The following is a 16,412-nucleotide window of genomic DNA, read 5'->3' as shown; positions in this document are numbered from 1 at the left end:
TGCTTTTTGCTGGCTGATTTGTATTTCTTTTCCCATTCAACTGTCCATAACTACATATCAAAATAATAGTATGTTTCTTGAAAACGTTAGTTTTCAAGAAAATTAGAAAGAGTAGTTTTTTTAAAAAATTGTTGTTTTGCTTTGCTTTAAAAATAAGCATCCATTCACAGTTGCAACTTATTGCTGTTTGAGTAACTGGATTAGAAGTTTTTTATCTGTTTTCTTTTTATGGTGATGTTGGAAATAGTGCCTCAGTGTGTTTGGAGAATAAATGTGGATATCCCTGCAGAAGCTAATCAGAACCTCTCATTTGGTGCTACTGAAAGATGGTGGGAGCAGACGGATTTGACCAAATTAATAATATCAAACAATAAACTCCAGTCACTTACAGATGACCTCCGGCTTTTGCCTGCACTGATTGTTCTTGATGTAAGTTGTTTATAATTATGGGTTCTTAATTGAAGAAGCTAAACTTAGACATTGGTAAGCAAGAAACAAAAACCCCAAAACAAAAAACCCTTTCATACTGAGCTGGTAGAATGCAAGGTCAAATAACAAAGTATTATATAAGGAACAGAATAATAGTTAATAGCTATGTGACTTTGGGAAAGTTACGTCTTTGTGCCTTGGTTCTATTTCCTTATCAACAAGAATTGATACCATTGCCTACTTTTGAAAGGTTTTTTTTTTTTGGTCTGTTGTGGGGCCTGAACTCTAGACCTGTAACAATCCAGGTGCTAGTAATGTCTTGAACCTGTAAACCTAGCTACTCAGGAGGCTTAGATCTGAGATTGTGGCTCAAAGCCAGCCTGGGCAGAAAACTCCTTGAGACTATTATCTCTATCTTAATCAGCAAAAAACTAAAACTGTAACTGCAGCTCAAATGATAGACTGCCAGCCTTGAGTGAAAAAGCTAAGGGGTAGTGCTCAGGCCCTGAGTTCAAGCCCCAGTACTGGTATGATAAAAAAGTAAATAAATAAGCAACCACTTGTTACCACTTGTTAACAAGGATTCTGGCTGAGCATGAGTAGCTGGAGATCAGAGGATTGTGATTGTGATCGATTGTGATTTCCTGGGCAGGAAAGTGCATGAGACTTCTCTCCAATTAACCACCAAAAAGTTAAAAGTGGATCTCTGGCTCAAGTGGCTAAGGGCTAGCTTTGGACAAAAAAACTCAGGCTCAGCTTCCAGGCCCTAAATTCAAGACTCAGGACCAGCATAAAAAATAAAAATAATAAGCAAGGATTATGTTTGTATCCCGTAACTAAATTCAAAAAATAATTTTCAAGGGCTGGGAAGGTGGCTCAGTAGTAGAGTGCTTGCCTCACATGCATGAGGCCCTGGGTTCTATTCCTTAGCACCACTTAACAGAGAAGGCCGGAAGTGGTGCTGTGGCTCAAGTGGTAGGGTGCTAGCCTTTGAGCTGAAGAACTGAGGGACAGCGCCCAGGCCCAGAGTTCAGGCCCCATGACTAAAAACAAACAAACAAAACAACAAAAAACACAAAAACACTGAATTATGAGGAATTTTTGGTGATGGTGAATAATATCTGCATCAGTCCAAAAGGTAACAAGTGGTTGCTTATTTATTTATTTACTTTTTTTTCATACCAGTACTGGGGCTTGAACTCAGGGCCTGAGCACTACCCCTTAGCTTTTTCACTCAAGGCTGGCAGTCTATCATTTGAGCTGCAGTTACAGTTTTAGTTTTTTGCTGATTAAGATAGAGATAATAGTCTCAAGGAGTTTTCTGCCCAGGCTGGCTTTGAGCCACAATCTCAGATCTAAGCCTCCTGAGTAGCTAAGTTTACAGGTTCAAGACATTACTAGCACCTGTATTGTTACAGTTTTTATTGTTACAGTCTATTGTTAATATCAAAGCAGTTATATTAGTTACTTAAGATAGTTTTTTATTATCTATTTATTTGCTTATTTATTGATTTTACAACTTGCCTTTAAGTAAACTTTAAATCTTTGTGTTCTTATTAAGGGGATCCATTTTTAGGGTATAGATGCCATATCATGTAGTAATGTGAGGTATAAGTCATTGATTAAGAATCCACTAGTATTTGTGTGTGTGTGTGTGTGTGTGTGTGTGTGTGGTATGTGTGTGTGTGTGGGGGGGGGTCCTGGGGCTTGAACTCTGGGCTTGGGTGCTGGCCCTTTGCTCTTCAGCTCAAGGTGAGAGCTCTCCCACTTGGGCCACAGTGCCACTTCCGGTTTTCTAGTGGTTTATTGGAGATAGGAGTCTCACAGACTTTCCTGCCCTGGCTGGCTTTGAACCGTGGTCCTCAGATCTCAGCCTCTTGAGTAGCTAGGATTACAGGTGTGAGCCACTGGCACCTGGCTCCACTAATATTTTTATGCTTCATTTAGCAACACCAAAAATTCTCTAGTTTATGTGTGTCAGGTGGAAATAGTGAAATTTCTAGAGAAGTTTTTATTGTCTTTGTAAAATGAATGTACTGGCTTCCCCCTTTGTTGTTGTTTGTAACCTTAAAAACAGTATGATTCTAGCCAGGCACTGGTGGCTCATGACTGTAATCTTAGCTACTTAGAAGGCTGAGATCTGAGGATTGAGGTTCACAACCAGAGTCGGCAGGAAAGTCTGAGGCTCTTACCACCAACTAACCAGCAAACAACTGGAAGTAGAGTTATGGTTCAAGTGGTGGAGGACTACCCTTGAGCAAAATTGCTCAGTTACAGCACTCAGGCCGTGAGTTCAAGCCCCAAGACCAGCACCAAACCCCAAAACAAAACCAAAATAAAATAATTCTGTAATTTTTACAGATGTTTACATAAATAATATCAGAAGGCTATTGTTTATGATTCTCTCACCTCCTACAAGAAATTGAAACTCTATTCAAAGAGATAAACTACTTTTGTTGTTGGTGGTGGTCATGGGGCTGGGTGCTGCTGTCCCTGAGATTTTTCTGCTTAAGGCTAACAGCACTCCATCACTTTGAGCCACAGCTTCACTTCCAGTTTTCTGATGGTTATTTGGAAGTAAGAGTCTTATGGACTTTCTTGCCTGGGCTGGCTTTGAACTGCAATCCTCAGATCTCAGTCTCCTGATTATTAGGATTGCAGGCGTGAGCTAACAGCATCCGACAAAGTAAACTACTTTTTACATATTTTCTAATTATGTTTTAAATTGCTAAGTTCTTATATCTTATGAACAATTGAGTCAGTTTCAAACTATTTCTCCTTTACTACACATAGAACAAATTACCTCAACATTGCCATTGAGTTAGAAGAACAAGGGATTGTAAGTGCACAATTTTGTATAATAGCAAAGCTCAAATATTGCTAAATATAACTTTTTTTTAAAAACAATTTTAGATACATGACAATCAACTGACATCCCTTCCTTCTGCGATAAGAGAGCTAGAAAATCTTCAGAAGCTTAATGTCAGGTAAAGTTTAGCTTATTTTTTTTTATAATATTGCAATTATAATAGTATAAACATAATATTCTTAAAATATTTTTCCTAACATTAGAAAGTGTTATTAAGTTGGGCTGTTTATAGGTAGTACCTCTTGGACCCTTCCTTGTTTTAACCTGCAATTCAAAATGAATGGAAATATTTTTGTATTATTTCAGAAAGTAGGTGAGTAATAATAATTTTTTTTTTAAGTACTGGTGTTTGAAACTTAAGGGCCTCTCACTTGCCACTACCTGAGCCATATTCTAGCCCTTCTTGCTTTAGCAGCATTTCAGATAACAGTACAGTTTTTTGCGTGGGGTGGCCCTGGCTTGCTACTACCAATCTCATATTTCCTGAGTAGCTATGATTATAGGTGGGAGCTACCACTGCTGCCATCCTCTACATCTTTTTTTTTTTTTTTTTTTAAGAAAAGATATAATGTCTTACTGTGTTGTCCAGGCTGGCTCCAAATTGCTGGGCTCAAATGGTATGTGTTTTTCTTTTTCTTTTTCTCCTTTTTTGTCAGTTGTGAGGGCTGAACTCTGGGCCTGAGTGCTGGCCCTAAGCTCTTCAGCTCAAGGCTAGCACTCTACCACTTGAGCCATAGAGCCATCTCTGGCTTTTTCTGCTTATGTGGTGTTGAGGAATCGGACCCAGTGCCTCATGCATGCAAGGCAAGCATTCTTCCACTAGCCACCTTCCCAGCCCATTTTTTTCATTTTTTTTATTGTTACTGTTAAGTAGTTGTAGAAAGGTGTTCAGTGATATTAATTTTTACCTCACCTTTCGAAATATCTAACTCTACATGTAGTGCATTTTCCACAATGCACAACAGATTATGTTTGTGTTTGGCTTTAAATTTGTTTTGTTTGTTTTATGAATTTAAGGCCCAGTGATTAAAAAAATTGTCTTTGTAATGTGAAAATTGACTGTGGTTCTTATTTTGGCAGACTACTTTCTTGATATGCCACATTTTAAGTTACTTTGATAAAAGAAATATCTAGCTGTTAAAGCATAAGAAAAAAATACTAATTCTTTTATTGATGCTGAAGGATTTTATTATTTATTTCATTGTGATGCTTGATATCAGACTCAGCCTTATATACTCTAGACAGGCACTATGCCTCTCAACTGTACCTGTCATTATGACTTGTAATATTACCAGTTTTTAACTTTTCCAAAACCTCTGGGATTCTATGAACATATTTATTATACTGCCATTGATAGGTACTTAGGAGACTAAGTAGTTAAGGCACTAAGTGCTCCCCCAAACATCCAGAATTTAGGAATATTTGCTGCATCTAGGTTAGAAAAGAAGAAATTTGGGGAAATTTGATTTAGGAGAAGAAAGATACTTTTTTTTGGGGGGGGGGTCCGGTCGTGGGGCCTGAACACTGGGCCTGGGCGCTGTCCCTTAGCTCTTCAGTCAAGGCTAGCACTCCACCACTTGAGCCACAGCACCACTTCCGGCTTTTTTCTTTTTGCTTATGTGGTGCTGAGGACTCGAACCCAGGGCCTCATGCATGCAAGGCAAGCGCTCTACCACTGAGCCACCTTCCCAGCCCAGAAATAAGATACTTTTATTTCTAAGATCTTTCATTTACATGTGTCATCTGGAAAACTTTTATAAAATAAGTATGTTTACAACTTATTTATTTATTTTATTTATTTATTTTTTTTGGTCATGGGGCCTGAACTCTGGGCCTGAGTGCTGTCCTTCAGCTCAAGGTTAGTGCTCTACCACTTGAGCCATAGTGCCACTTCCAGTTTTTTCTGCTTATGTGGTGCTGAAGAATTGAACCCAGGGTCTCATGCATGCAAAGCAAGCACTGTACCACTGAGCCACCTTCCAGACCTGTTTATAACTTTTTAAAAAATTATTTTGTGCTGGTATTGAGGCTTGCACTCAGATCCTTGATACTGTCTCTGCTTTTTTGCTCAAGGTTGGCACTCTTACTCACTTGAGCCGCAGCTCTACATTTGGCTTTTTTTGCTGGTTAGTTCTATAATCAGCCTGTACATATTTCTTAAACATAAGATAGTTGTCTGTTTTCTAGTTGCAAATGCATTTGTCTTAGGGCAAGTAATTTCTAAAATAATAGTCCTGATTTTGTAAAAAAAAACCATAAAATTACCACAAATCAGAAAAAATGTTTCCTGTAAAAAAGGGGTAATTGGCTAGGCACTTGTGGTACACGCTTAAAATCCCCACTATTCAGGATGCTGAGGATCCCAGTTTGAAGCCATCCTGAGAAGATAAATCTGAGAACATTTAACTCCAGTTAACCAATTAAAAAGTGGAAATATAGCTTAAATGGTGCCAACCTGAAATGGAAAAAGCTAAGCAAAAGTGTGAGACCATAAATTCAAGCTAAGCAAAAGTGTGAGACCATGAATTCAAGCCTGAAATGGAAAAAGCTAAGCAAAAGTGTGAGACCATGAATTCTAGCTTCAGTATGAGTATAGGAAAAACAAAGGTAATTGTTTAGAACTGCCTTAAGCTTTCTTCCTCATACAAATCGAAGACATAGGTAAGACCTCCAAAGATAAACCTGATAATTTGTTCATTTATCTCCTAATTATCATGGACTGTATTATCCCCTGATTTTGTGCTTCTAATTAAGCTGAATGTCCTACACAGAAGCTCAACTAAGAAGTAAAGACCAAGTACAGAGTGTAATTGAATAATACTTTCAACATGAACTGCCAGGCCCTCGAACTAAAACATCTATTTCTATTCTGACTGCTAATCTTGAAGCCTAACCTTTATATAACATGAATCCCTCTTGTAGCATGTACATAAATACATTTTGTCAAAATTCTAAAAGTCAATTATTTTCATTTACATGTAAAACCAAGACTTGACTGTAAGTTAGCAATTAGAAGTTCAAAACATTTTTGTTGTTTTTCTTTGAAACCTTTTGCTTACTTTACTGTTGTATCTATGAGTGGATGTGAGTTTTGATAAGTTCTTAATAAGCACTTAGTTTCTTTTTTTTTTGCCGGTCATGGGGCTTGAACTCTGGGCCTGAGCTCTGTCCCTCAGCTCTTCAGCTCAAGGCAAGTGCTCTGCCACTTGAGCTATAGGGCCACTTCCTGTTTTCTGAGTGTTTATTGGAGATAAGAGTTTCACGGACTTTCCTGCCCCGGGTTGGCTTTGAACCGCGATCCTCAGATCTCAACCTCCTGAGTAGCTAGGATGCCTGTAGGCATGAGCCACCGGTGCCCGGCTTTAATAAGCACTTAGTTTCTATAATGAGTTCATGTCATTGGTAAGGACAAATGCCTTTGTTAGACGGGTGTTGGTTCACTCTTGTAATCCTGGCTACTCAGGAAGCTATCTGAGGATCAAAGCCAGCCTGGGCAGGAAAGTCAGTGGGCCTCTTATTTCCAGTTAACCACCAAAAAGCAAGAAATGGAACTGTGGCTCAACTGGTGGTACAGCACTAGCCTTGAACAAAAAAGCTCAGGGTCAGTGCCCAGGTCCTTATTTCAAGCCCTAGAACAGGCACAAAAAATAGACAAAGTAAAAGTGTTCTGTTGTTAAATATTTGTTGTCTTGTCTACCAAGTTATTCAGCATTTATTTTTGTGAACTAATAGTCGTAACAAACTGGAAGTGCTCCCTGAAGAAGTGACACACCTAAGAAACCTGAAGACCCTGTATCTCCAGCATAATGCATTAACTTACATACCAGAGGGATTTGAGCAACTTTCCAATTTAGAAGATTTAGTAAGTTATGATTTTCCAGTTTTTATATGATTTATGTCTGGTGGGTCTAATACATAGGAAACCAATGATTTGTGAATCTACAAAAGTGTTTTTAACTCTCTATTGTATAAAAAATATTTTTTCCAATAAGTAGTCTGCTAGTCCTCTTCAAAAATTTTAGGTCCCTGTAGGAAAAATGAAACTTTTCCTAATTTGTCCTCTGACATATTGTAGAGGATAGGCTGAATAGAAGTCACGGAGAACACCTCTTAGGAAACCATAGCTTCCCATAGTACCTTCAATTTATGCTGTTTGTACGACACCTACTGTCTTCATAAGTAATTCTTTTTTTTTGTCAGTCATGGGTGCCCGGCTTCATAAGCAGTTTTAAGAAGTGATAAATGGCCAAGACTTTTTTGTTTCTGTTTCAGTAGATAAAGAATTCTGGAGCCAGGAAATTTTCAGTTTCAGAGGTTTCAGTCCATAATTATGAGAAGCCCTTGGCAGAACAGAGCAGTTCCCATCTTGATAGCCAAGAAGCACAGAGAAAATGACTGAAATCCATAGCTTTTGAAATATTTAATAGCAATTTCCAGATTCTTAATTGCTTGTCCATTTGTTATTGTTGATTATACTAACTTGGATGTTAATTATGATCATAGCATGTGAAAAAGCCCTTATATTTTTTAGTTTTGTATTTATTATTTGTGGTAGTGGAGTTTGAATTTAGGGCCTTGAGCTTGTTAGGCAGGTCCTCCAACCACTTGAGTCACGCCTCCAGCCCATTTGAACAGGTCTCACATTATGTCCCAGCTAGCCTGAATTTAATCCTCCTATTTGTGCTTTCCTTTGTTGCTGGATGATAGGTGCACAACACTGTGCTTAGCCAGTGTGCTTCTCCTAAAAGTTTGGGATGACTGGTACACACTACTGTGCCCAGTCATTGATTGGGATTGACTGCCATCAGTTTTTATTTCTAATCTGATTTTGAACTGTGATCCCCAAATCTCTGTCTTTCAAGTAGCTTGTCAGTCGTGGGGCTTGAACTCTGGGCCTGGGTGTTGTCCCTCAGCTCTTCCGCTCAAGGCAAATGCATTACCACTTGAGTCACAGTGCCACTTCCAGTTTTCTAGTGATTTATTGGAGATAAAGAGTATCAGTCTTTCCTGACTGGGCTGGCTTTGAGCCTCGATCCTCAGATCTGAGCCTCCTGAGTAGCTAGGATTACAGGCATGAGCCACACAACACTTTTAACGTTTTGTTTTTTTTTTTAAAGGTGATCTAGTAGTTTTACTGTTTTAGATCTAATTGCTGTATTCAGCTGTAGAATATAGTTGCTTGACATTAGACTGAATAAGTCTGCTGAAAACATCCTGAATGTCATTTACTCGAATTCATTGTTGACGTTGTCTCTATGACATTGGCACTTTATTGATACTGAGTGTTAGATAGTGTAATCCTCGATTCATAACATTGTCTTTTTTTGAAGGCATATTCTTTCTTTTAAATATATGCCTGATTTTAAAGACATTTGTTGAAATTTGTAGTACATGATGTAAAGACTACAAGTAAAACTACTGATACACAAAATGGATTTTTAATATTCTAAAGAGACAAAAGTTAAAGGATGGGAGCTATTACAGAGAAAATCCATGTGGACTACAGTAAGTTAATAGTTCTGTAGTGAGAGATAAATTAGCCATAAATGGAACCTTATAGTGCCTACCACAGCTCTTGACTTCTCATGCATAACAGTATCTTTTTCAAAATTAAAAATAAAAATGTTTTTGGTGTCCATCCTGAGGCTTGAATTGAGGAGTTTGGGTGCTGTCCCTGAGCATTTTTGCCCAAGGCTGGTGCTCTATCACATGAGCCACACTTCTACTTCTAGATTTTGTTTTTGGTAGTTAATTGAGGATAAGAGTCTCACAGGCTTTCCTGCCCAGGCTGGCTTTGAACTGTGATCCTCAGATTTCAGCTACCTCAGTAGCAGGCATGAGCCACAGTGACTGGCAATATTGTTTTTTTAAAGGTTGTTTTAGAGGTAAAGTTTTTTTTTCTCTCTCTCTCCCTCTCTCTCTCCCTCTCTCTCTCCCTCTCTCTCTCTCTCTCTCCCTCCTCCCTCCCCTCCTCTCTCATCCCTCCCCCTCTCTCTCCCCCCTCTCTCTCCCTCTCCCTCCCTCCCTCCCTCTCTTTCTCTCTCTCTCTCTCTCTCTCTTTCATTTATGGCCTTGGGGCTTGAGCTCAGCCTGTCTTTGTACCATGATCCTCAGATCTCAGCCTTCTGACTAGCTAGGATTACAGGTGTTAGCCACCAGTGCCCAGCTTCTCATTACGTATTTTAAAGCAGAAAATAAAAATTTAAAGAAAAAATGAGATATGGAGATTAGTTAACAAGCTTGAATTAGTAAACATACAGAATAGACATCTGGTTTTTGTCAAAGAGTATGTGTTGAATGCAGCAGAGCTAAGAAAAATATTTTTCTCCCAAATTAAAGTGGCTGTTTATGTTTGTAGTTTTATCTTTGTTTCTTTCAGAAATTCTTATTGTAAAGATACTTTTCACTTCATGTTATGAATTTTCAATAGTTACTTAATTCATCATAAGTACTCAATAAATGAATGAATTTATGTATCCTAATGATGACATGTGCCATGTAGCATAAATTAGTTTTAATGAAAATCTTGTATGGTATTTTAGAAGTAAGAATTTGTTTTAATTCCTGCTTACTACGTTGATGAATACATTGTGTGACTATAGATGTTGAGGAGTATCTAAATTAATGATTATCTGAGAGATATTCAGTGAAGGAAGAGTATTATATAAATTTTTGGAAGTATTTTAATGCAATTTTATCAAAATTCTGAAATCCTTTTTAGGGAAATTTATTTATTTTTCCATGAACTCATTTGTTCATTCAGTCTTTGCTTTTCAAAGGATCTTTCGAACAATTGTCTTACAACCATTCCTGCTAGTTTTTCTTCTCTGTCCAGTCTGATGCGACTCAATCTTTCTAGTAACCAATTGAAGAGTTTGCCAGCGGAAATAAGTAGAATGAAAAGTAAGTCTTCTATATTTAAAAATTATGTTTGAGTTCAATGTAACTTGATTTTAGGCAAATAATTTTTAGTACAGTTACAGAGAAATACAGTGTTTTTGTGGTGATAAATGCAAACAATAAATATATATTTTCTCCAAACAATTATTTTATACTATTTACCTAAACACTAGCACCAAAAGATACTGGGATATTAATACCTTAAGCACTCTAGGTCAGTGCTCTGCCAATGAGCTAAAGCGCCAGCCTTTATTTTTATTTATTTATTTATTTTTCCAGCCTTTATTTTTAATACTACTATTTCTCTAAATATGTAAAAATAAATTTCATTTACATATATTCATTCAGTGGTAATTTATTTTTAGTTATTACAGCTGTATGCTGTGGTATAGGTTTATAACTGATGAGGATTTCTAATAGATTCTTTGAAGTTCCATATAATCACAGAATATTTTTTTCTCTTTGAAAATATATTGGATTTTTAATAAATATGTATTGCAGGATTAAAGCATTTGGATTGTAATTGTAACCTCCTGGAAACTATTCCTCCTGAATTGGCTGGGATGGAGTCACTAGAACTGCTTTATTTGCGCAAGAATAAGTTACGTTTTCTACCTGAATTTCCATCTTGTAGACTATTAAAGGTACCATTTAGTTGATTATTAAATGAGTATGTTTTTCAAATCTTATTTATGAGAATGTATTTCTTGAAAAGGAGCTATCTTGTTTTCTAGTAGTCATGTGTGTTAGTTATATGAACTATTCTTTTCCTGTTAATATTTTTCACAAATTTAATGTGACTACTGACATTTGTGCTATTTTGTTAGTAGTATTTGTATATGTGTATGTTGGTACTGGGGCTTGAACTTGGTCTGGGCACTGTCCCCTAAATTTTTCTCTCAAAGCTGGCATTCTACTCCACAGCTCCACTTCCAGTTTTTTGGTAGTTAATTGGAGGATAAGATTCTCAAAGACTTTGTTACTGGGGCTTGCTTTGAACTTTGATCTGCAGCTCTTGGCCTTTCGAGTAACAGGATTATTGGTGTGCACCAGTGGCCCTAAGCTTTGATAGTAATATATTTTTAACAGAAAATATTAATTTTACAAATTAAAATTTATTTTGTCTGGTGAACAGTTTATAGCTGAGAAGTATTATAATAAGGCTAAAATGGTAAGTTGGGCTATATGGCAGGAGCTCTGAAATACTGGTAAGGAATATGGGCTTAATTCTTTAAATTGGCACCTCTCAGAATTTACCTAATCATACTCAGATGTATTTAAGGTTTATTACTTTCTTTTGGCTTTAAAAATAACATTAATATTGTCTTTTAAACTTGCCACAGTTTGCTTTTTTGTAGACTTTTATGCACCAGTGTTAAGGAATTTTTCTTTTTTTAAAAATATTTTTTATTAGTGTTAATTGAATAGGGAATTTTATTTCCATATGTCTATATATACAAACAGTGTATCTTGATCAGACTTTCTCTATCACCATCCTTTACCCTTTTCTACCCAAAATTTTAATAGAATGGTGACAGTGATTAAAAATAAACATTGGGAAAGTTTTCATTTTTAGCAAATGTAATATATAAATGTAAATATTTTTGAACTGATTGATTATGGGAATAATTTTTCATTAGTAATTTTTACATACTTCCATTAATCCTACAAATAAAATAAATCGTATCTGCTTTAGTTTTGAAACTTCATATTTCTGCCAGATTCAATTCTAATTATTTGGAAGTTATCAGAAAATTATTGAAAAAATGACATTTTGTTGTTTTGTTAGCTTGAAAATACCTTAATTGAAATAGAAAATCTAAACAATATAGTATTTAAAAGGTTATTATTTTCCTGTGTGTTTCAATTATTTAAAATGAAAGAGTATCCCAAATACACATAACTGATGTTTGGTTTTGTAGGAATTGCATGTAGGTGAAAACCATATTGAAGTATTAGGGGCAGATCATCTTAAGCATCTGAATTCTATCCTTGTGCTAGACCTGAGGGATAACAAGTTAAAATCTGTTCCAGATGAAATTAAACTACTACAGTCTTTGGAAAGGCTTGACCTAAGCAACAATGATATTAGCAGGTAAGCTTAAAGAACAATTGAATAGATACTTTGCCTGTTCTATGGTTATAGTTTTTTGCTTAAAAAATTAAAAACGGAGGTGCTTTTTAAAAATGGAATCAGTTAAGATTATATTTTGTCCTTAGCCAATTTGGTATATTAATAAAAGCAGATGGATCTCCACATTGCTGTAATTTACTATAACTAAGCTCTGTAATAAGCCTGAATATTATCATCTCTCTTGTTCATTGCTCTATATCTAACTCCCAGTGCAATGTCTCATACATAAAAGGTGCTTGATAACTATTTGTTGAATTTGTTAAATTAATATAAAATTGTATGGAAATACATAATGCTTTAGGATCTTAAGGGATTTATTATTTAGTAGGAATTATTGAAGGCTTTAGGACTGGGATTAGGGTGAAGCAAGTTAATTGTCTACAGTGTAAAATTTAAGACCACATTTACTTTTGGGATCACATCCTACCATAGCCCTGCTTTGCGGCCATTCATTTAAACAATAATTGTAATTTTCAGATTCATGTATGAGGAGGTAGTGAGTGATACACATGGCAGGAAGAAATAGCACAGAGCTTGGGAATTCTAAAAATATGGTGCAAATAGAAATAGGGAGGTTATAAGAATTTAGGGCTTTAAAATCTGAATTCCATGTGGAAGAAGCTCTTGAAGAATAATTTTTTGTTAGTTAGCACTATTGATAGACTGAACAAATTACTTTCGTGTGTGTGTGTGCTGGTCCTGGGGCTTGAACTCAGAGCCTAAGTGCTATCCCTGAGTTTTGGTTTTGTTTTGTGGGGGGTGGGGGGCTTGGTTCGTACTTGGCTTGAACTCAGGGCCAGGGAGCTGTCCCTGAGCCTCTTTTGCTCAAGACTAGCTTTCTACCGCTTGAGCCACATACCACTTCCAGCTTTTTCTGAGTAGCTTATTGGAGTCAAGAGTTTAATGGACTTCCTGCCCAGGATGATTCCAACTGTGATCCTCAGATCTTAGCCTACTGAGTAGCTAGGATTACAGGCATGAGCCACCAGTGCCCAGCTTACCCCTGAGGTTTCTTTCTGCTCAAGGCTAACATTCTACCTCTTGAGCCATAGCATAGCTCCACTTCTGGCTTTTTTGGAGATGAGTCTTATGGGATGTCCTTCTTGAGCTGGCTTTGAACCTTGATCCTCAGATTTTAGACTGAGGAGCTAGGATTATAGGCATGAGCTACCAGGGCTTGGTACAGATTTTCTTTTATATGTGTATTTTAATAAATATTCTAAAACTGCACATTTACTTCCACAGTGTACATTATGGCATATGGTACAACTTGATCATAAATTTCTTGGGCCTTTTGCAGTTAATTACCTTTCCACACTCCTAATACCTAACAACTAATATGCCCTGTATTATACTTTTACCTTTTTACAGAATAACATATAAATAGCATTACACAGCATATAATTTTTGTGTCTGTCCTTTTTCACATAGCAGTTTATTAATATTTATTGATTATTTATTCATTGTGATACTGGCACTTAAACTTAGACTTTGTGCAGGCTGGTTAGCTGCTGCTAGACAACTACGGCCATGTCTATTCTCTAATATTTACATGTTTAATATTTGCCTTTTTAGTATTAGATACAGTTCAGCAAGTGTTCTGTTAGCTTATCTTCATTTCTAGCAGTTTCAACTTGATAACATTAAATATATATTTGGTTCTCTTTTGTGTATTTAGCATATATCTTCAGGGAAATATTTTTCCAATATTCTTTTTTTTTTCTTTATGTGGTGCTGAGGAATCGAACCCAGAGCCTCAGGCATGCTTAGCAGGCGCTCTACCACTGAGCCACCTTCCCAGCCCCAGGGAAATATTTTTGATCTATGTTATTTGTATTTTCTTTGAGATTTATATATTGTCATATGTTATTTTTATAGTCAACACTAGTAGATTGTCCTTATATTAAATATTATCCCTGAAATTAATTATTTGTAGCTTGCCCTATTCATTGGGAAACCTTCATTTGAAATTTTTGGCACTAGAAGGAAATCCTTTGAGAACTATTCGTAGAGAAATTCTAAATGTAAGTATTTTTAGAATTCAACTCTTTATTTTTTTTAATTCACATATTTTGATTTATAAACTTTAAGATATGCTTTAGCAAATGTGATTTTTGTCTTTCTCCTTTCAGAAAGGAACTCAAGAAGTCCTGAAATACCTAAGAAGCAAGATAAGAGGTACTTTTCTGTTATTTCCTCTTTTTAGAAGAACTACATGAAAAGCATAGCAAGGTTAACAGTGCTTAATTTAAATGTACTAGGCCAGATTGTGCATACTCCATATAGATGCAAGTTAAGAGTAGTGAATGCATTTAACAACTGAATTTTCAACTGATTTGTTACACAACAATACATTGGTAAAATTACTTTTTCTTCATGCTCTTGTTCTTCTTGCAATGTCAGACATAAAATAAAAACTGAGATATATCACACTTTTAGTAATGCATTAACATTTAATAAATTATTAAAGTAGATTAAATTTATAACATTACTTTTGGAACATGGTCATTCTAAATTAACATAAACTAAAGTGTGTTTTTTAAAAAATTTTTGTCAGAACTTAGCAAACCTATGAATGTAGATACTTCTGTCAATATAGTAACAAGTGAGTAGAACTCATAAGTTATATCCTGAAAGCAAAGATTTGTTCCTTTCTGAAGTTAAAGTAGGTGTTTATTGAAGCTTTGTCAAGATATAATCGGTATATAATTCAAGTTATTAAAGATAGACCATTATTAGGAATTTAACCATCTTTTTAAAATGTCAGTATTGGGGATTAGGTTTGAGGTTCTTAAAAATTCAGCATCTGACATTCCAGGCTTAGGTGATTTAGTTCATCATAAGCTTAAAGAACATACTTTAGCCAAGTGCTGGTAGGTATCATGCCTGTAATCCTAGCTACTCAAGAGGCTGAGATGTGAGGATCATGATTCAAAGTCAGCCCAGGTAGCAAAGTTCGTGAGATTCTTACCTCCAATTAACAACTAGAAAACCGCAAATGGCACTGTGGCTCAAGTAGTAGAATACTCACCTTGAGCTGAAGAGCTGAGGGACAGCCCCCAGGCCCAGAGTTCAAGCCCTATGACTGACAAAAAAAAAAAAGAATATACTTTAAGCAGAGAACTTTATAAGACCAGTTTAAGCTGGAAATGTTAGGACTGTAGTTAATTCAGTCTTCTGCAGTTTATGGGTAGAAATATGTAGCAGTGACATTTTGTCTGTTCAGGGTGTGGTCCTGCTAGGTTCCTAAAGTCTCCCATCAGGTACCCTTATACTTGAATCCTAGTGTGTGCTTTGAAGTTTGTGTTGAAACTTAATCTCCAGTGCAACATTATTGAGAGCTGTAGCTTTCAGGAGAGGATTGTGTCATGAGGATAGGGGCCTCTTGAATAGGATGGACACTTTCATGAAACAGTTTAAGGTTAAAGGGAGCATCTTCTTTTCTTTCTGTCATGTGAGAATGGTAGAAAAAGCCCTTGCCAGACAGCCCCATGATCTTGGATCCTGGCTTTCAGTACATTTCAGTTATTAGAAATTACTGTTTGTATTTTTTTTTTTTTTGCTGGAACATACGATTTGTCATAATTTTTTTAAAATAAGTTTTTTTTATTGTGAAAATACTGTACAGAGGGGTTACATTCACAGGAGTAAGGTAATGAGTACATTTCTTATAAAGCATTATTGCCTCTTTTGTTTTTCCCCTCCCATCTTCACACATTTCCCCCCCCCCCCCAAAGTTTCTTGACATAGCGTCTGGTACATCTCATCTTGTCTCTTTTGTTGCAATGGGTCAACCTGCATCCCTATTTAAACAATTTGTTTTCCCCTTCTGCTCCCCAAATTATACCAACATCAAACATAGTGAAAACAAGGGTTATACCGTGGGGGAGGAGGGACATAAAAACAAAAAAAAAAAATCACATGGTACCTTATAAATATGTTAGAAACAACAGCAAGAAAGAAAAAAACCACTTGTGTCCTTATCTTGGAGTTCATTTTGCTTAACATCATCTTATCTGACCTTTTCTGCTTGTCTCAGATATATACTAGTTATTGCAAATAAGGGAAACCATGGGACCT

The 16,412-nt window shown here is 36.2% G+C and overlaps 1 protein-coding gene across 2 annotated transcripts in view; it reads left to right on the top strand.

The window, feature by feature from the left end:
• Positions 1–16,412, top strand: part of Lrrc40 (leucine rich repeat containing 40) — a 43,048-nt gene that overhangs the window by 2,044 nt on the left and 24,592 nt on the right. The window contains exons 2-9 of one of the 2 annotated variants that reach the window (XM_013020648.1): positions 248–429; positions 3,343–3,416; positions 7,031–7,160; positions 10,078–10,201; positions 10,700–10,842; positions 12,121–12,293; positions 14,269–14,356; positions 14,465–14,510. In XM_013020648.1, coding sequence (XP_012876102.1) covers positions 248–429; positions 3,343–3,416; positions 7,031–7,160; positions 10,078–10,201; positions 10,700–10,842; positions 12,121–12,293; positions 14,269–14,356; positions 14,465–14,510 — 960 coding nt within the window. Of the gene's footprint in view, positions 1–247; positions 430–3,342; positions 3,417–7,030; positions 7,161–8,774; positions 8,804–10,077; positions 10,202–10,699; positions 10,843–12,120; positions 12,294–14,268; positions 14,357–14,464; positions 14,511–16,412 lie in introns of those variants that run through there. The other variant, XM_013020649.1, reaches the window with a different exon arrangement.

The sequence above is a fragment of the Dipodomys ordii genome, unplaced genomic scaffold, assembly GCF_000151885.1.
Source record: "Dipodomys ordii isolate 6190 unplaced genomic scaffold, Dord_2.0 Scaffold51, whole genome shotgun sequence".
NCBI classification, from domain to species: Eukaryota; Metazoa; Chordata; class Mammalia; order Rodentia; family Heteromyidae; genus Dipodomys; species Dipodomys ordii.
The sequence above is the reverse complement of the archived record's forward strand: the minus strand, read 5'-3'. Positions and strand labels throughout refer to the sequence as shown.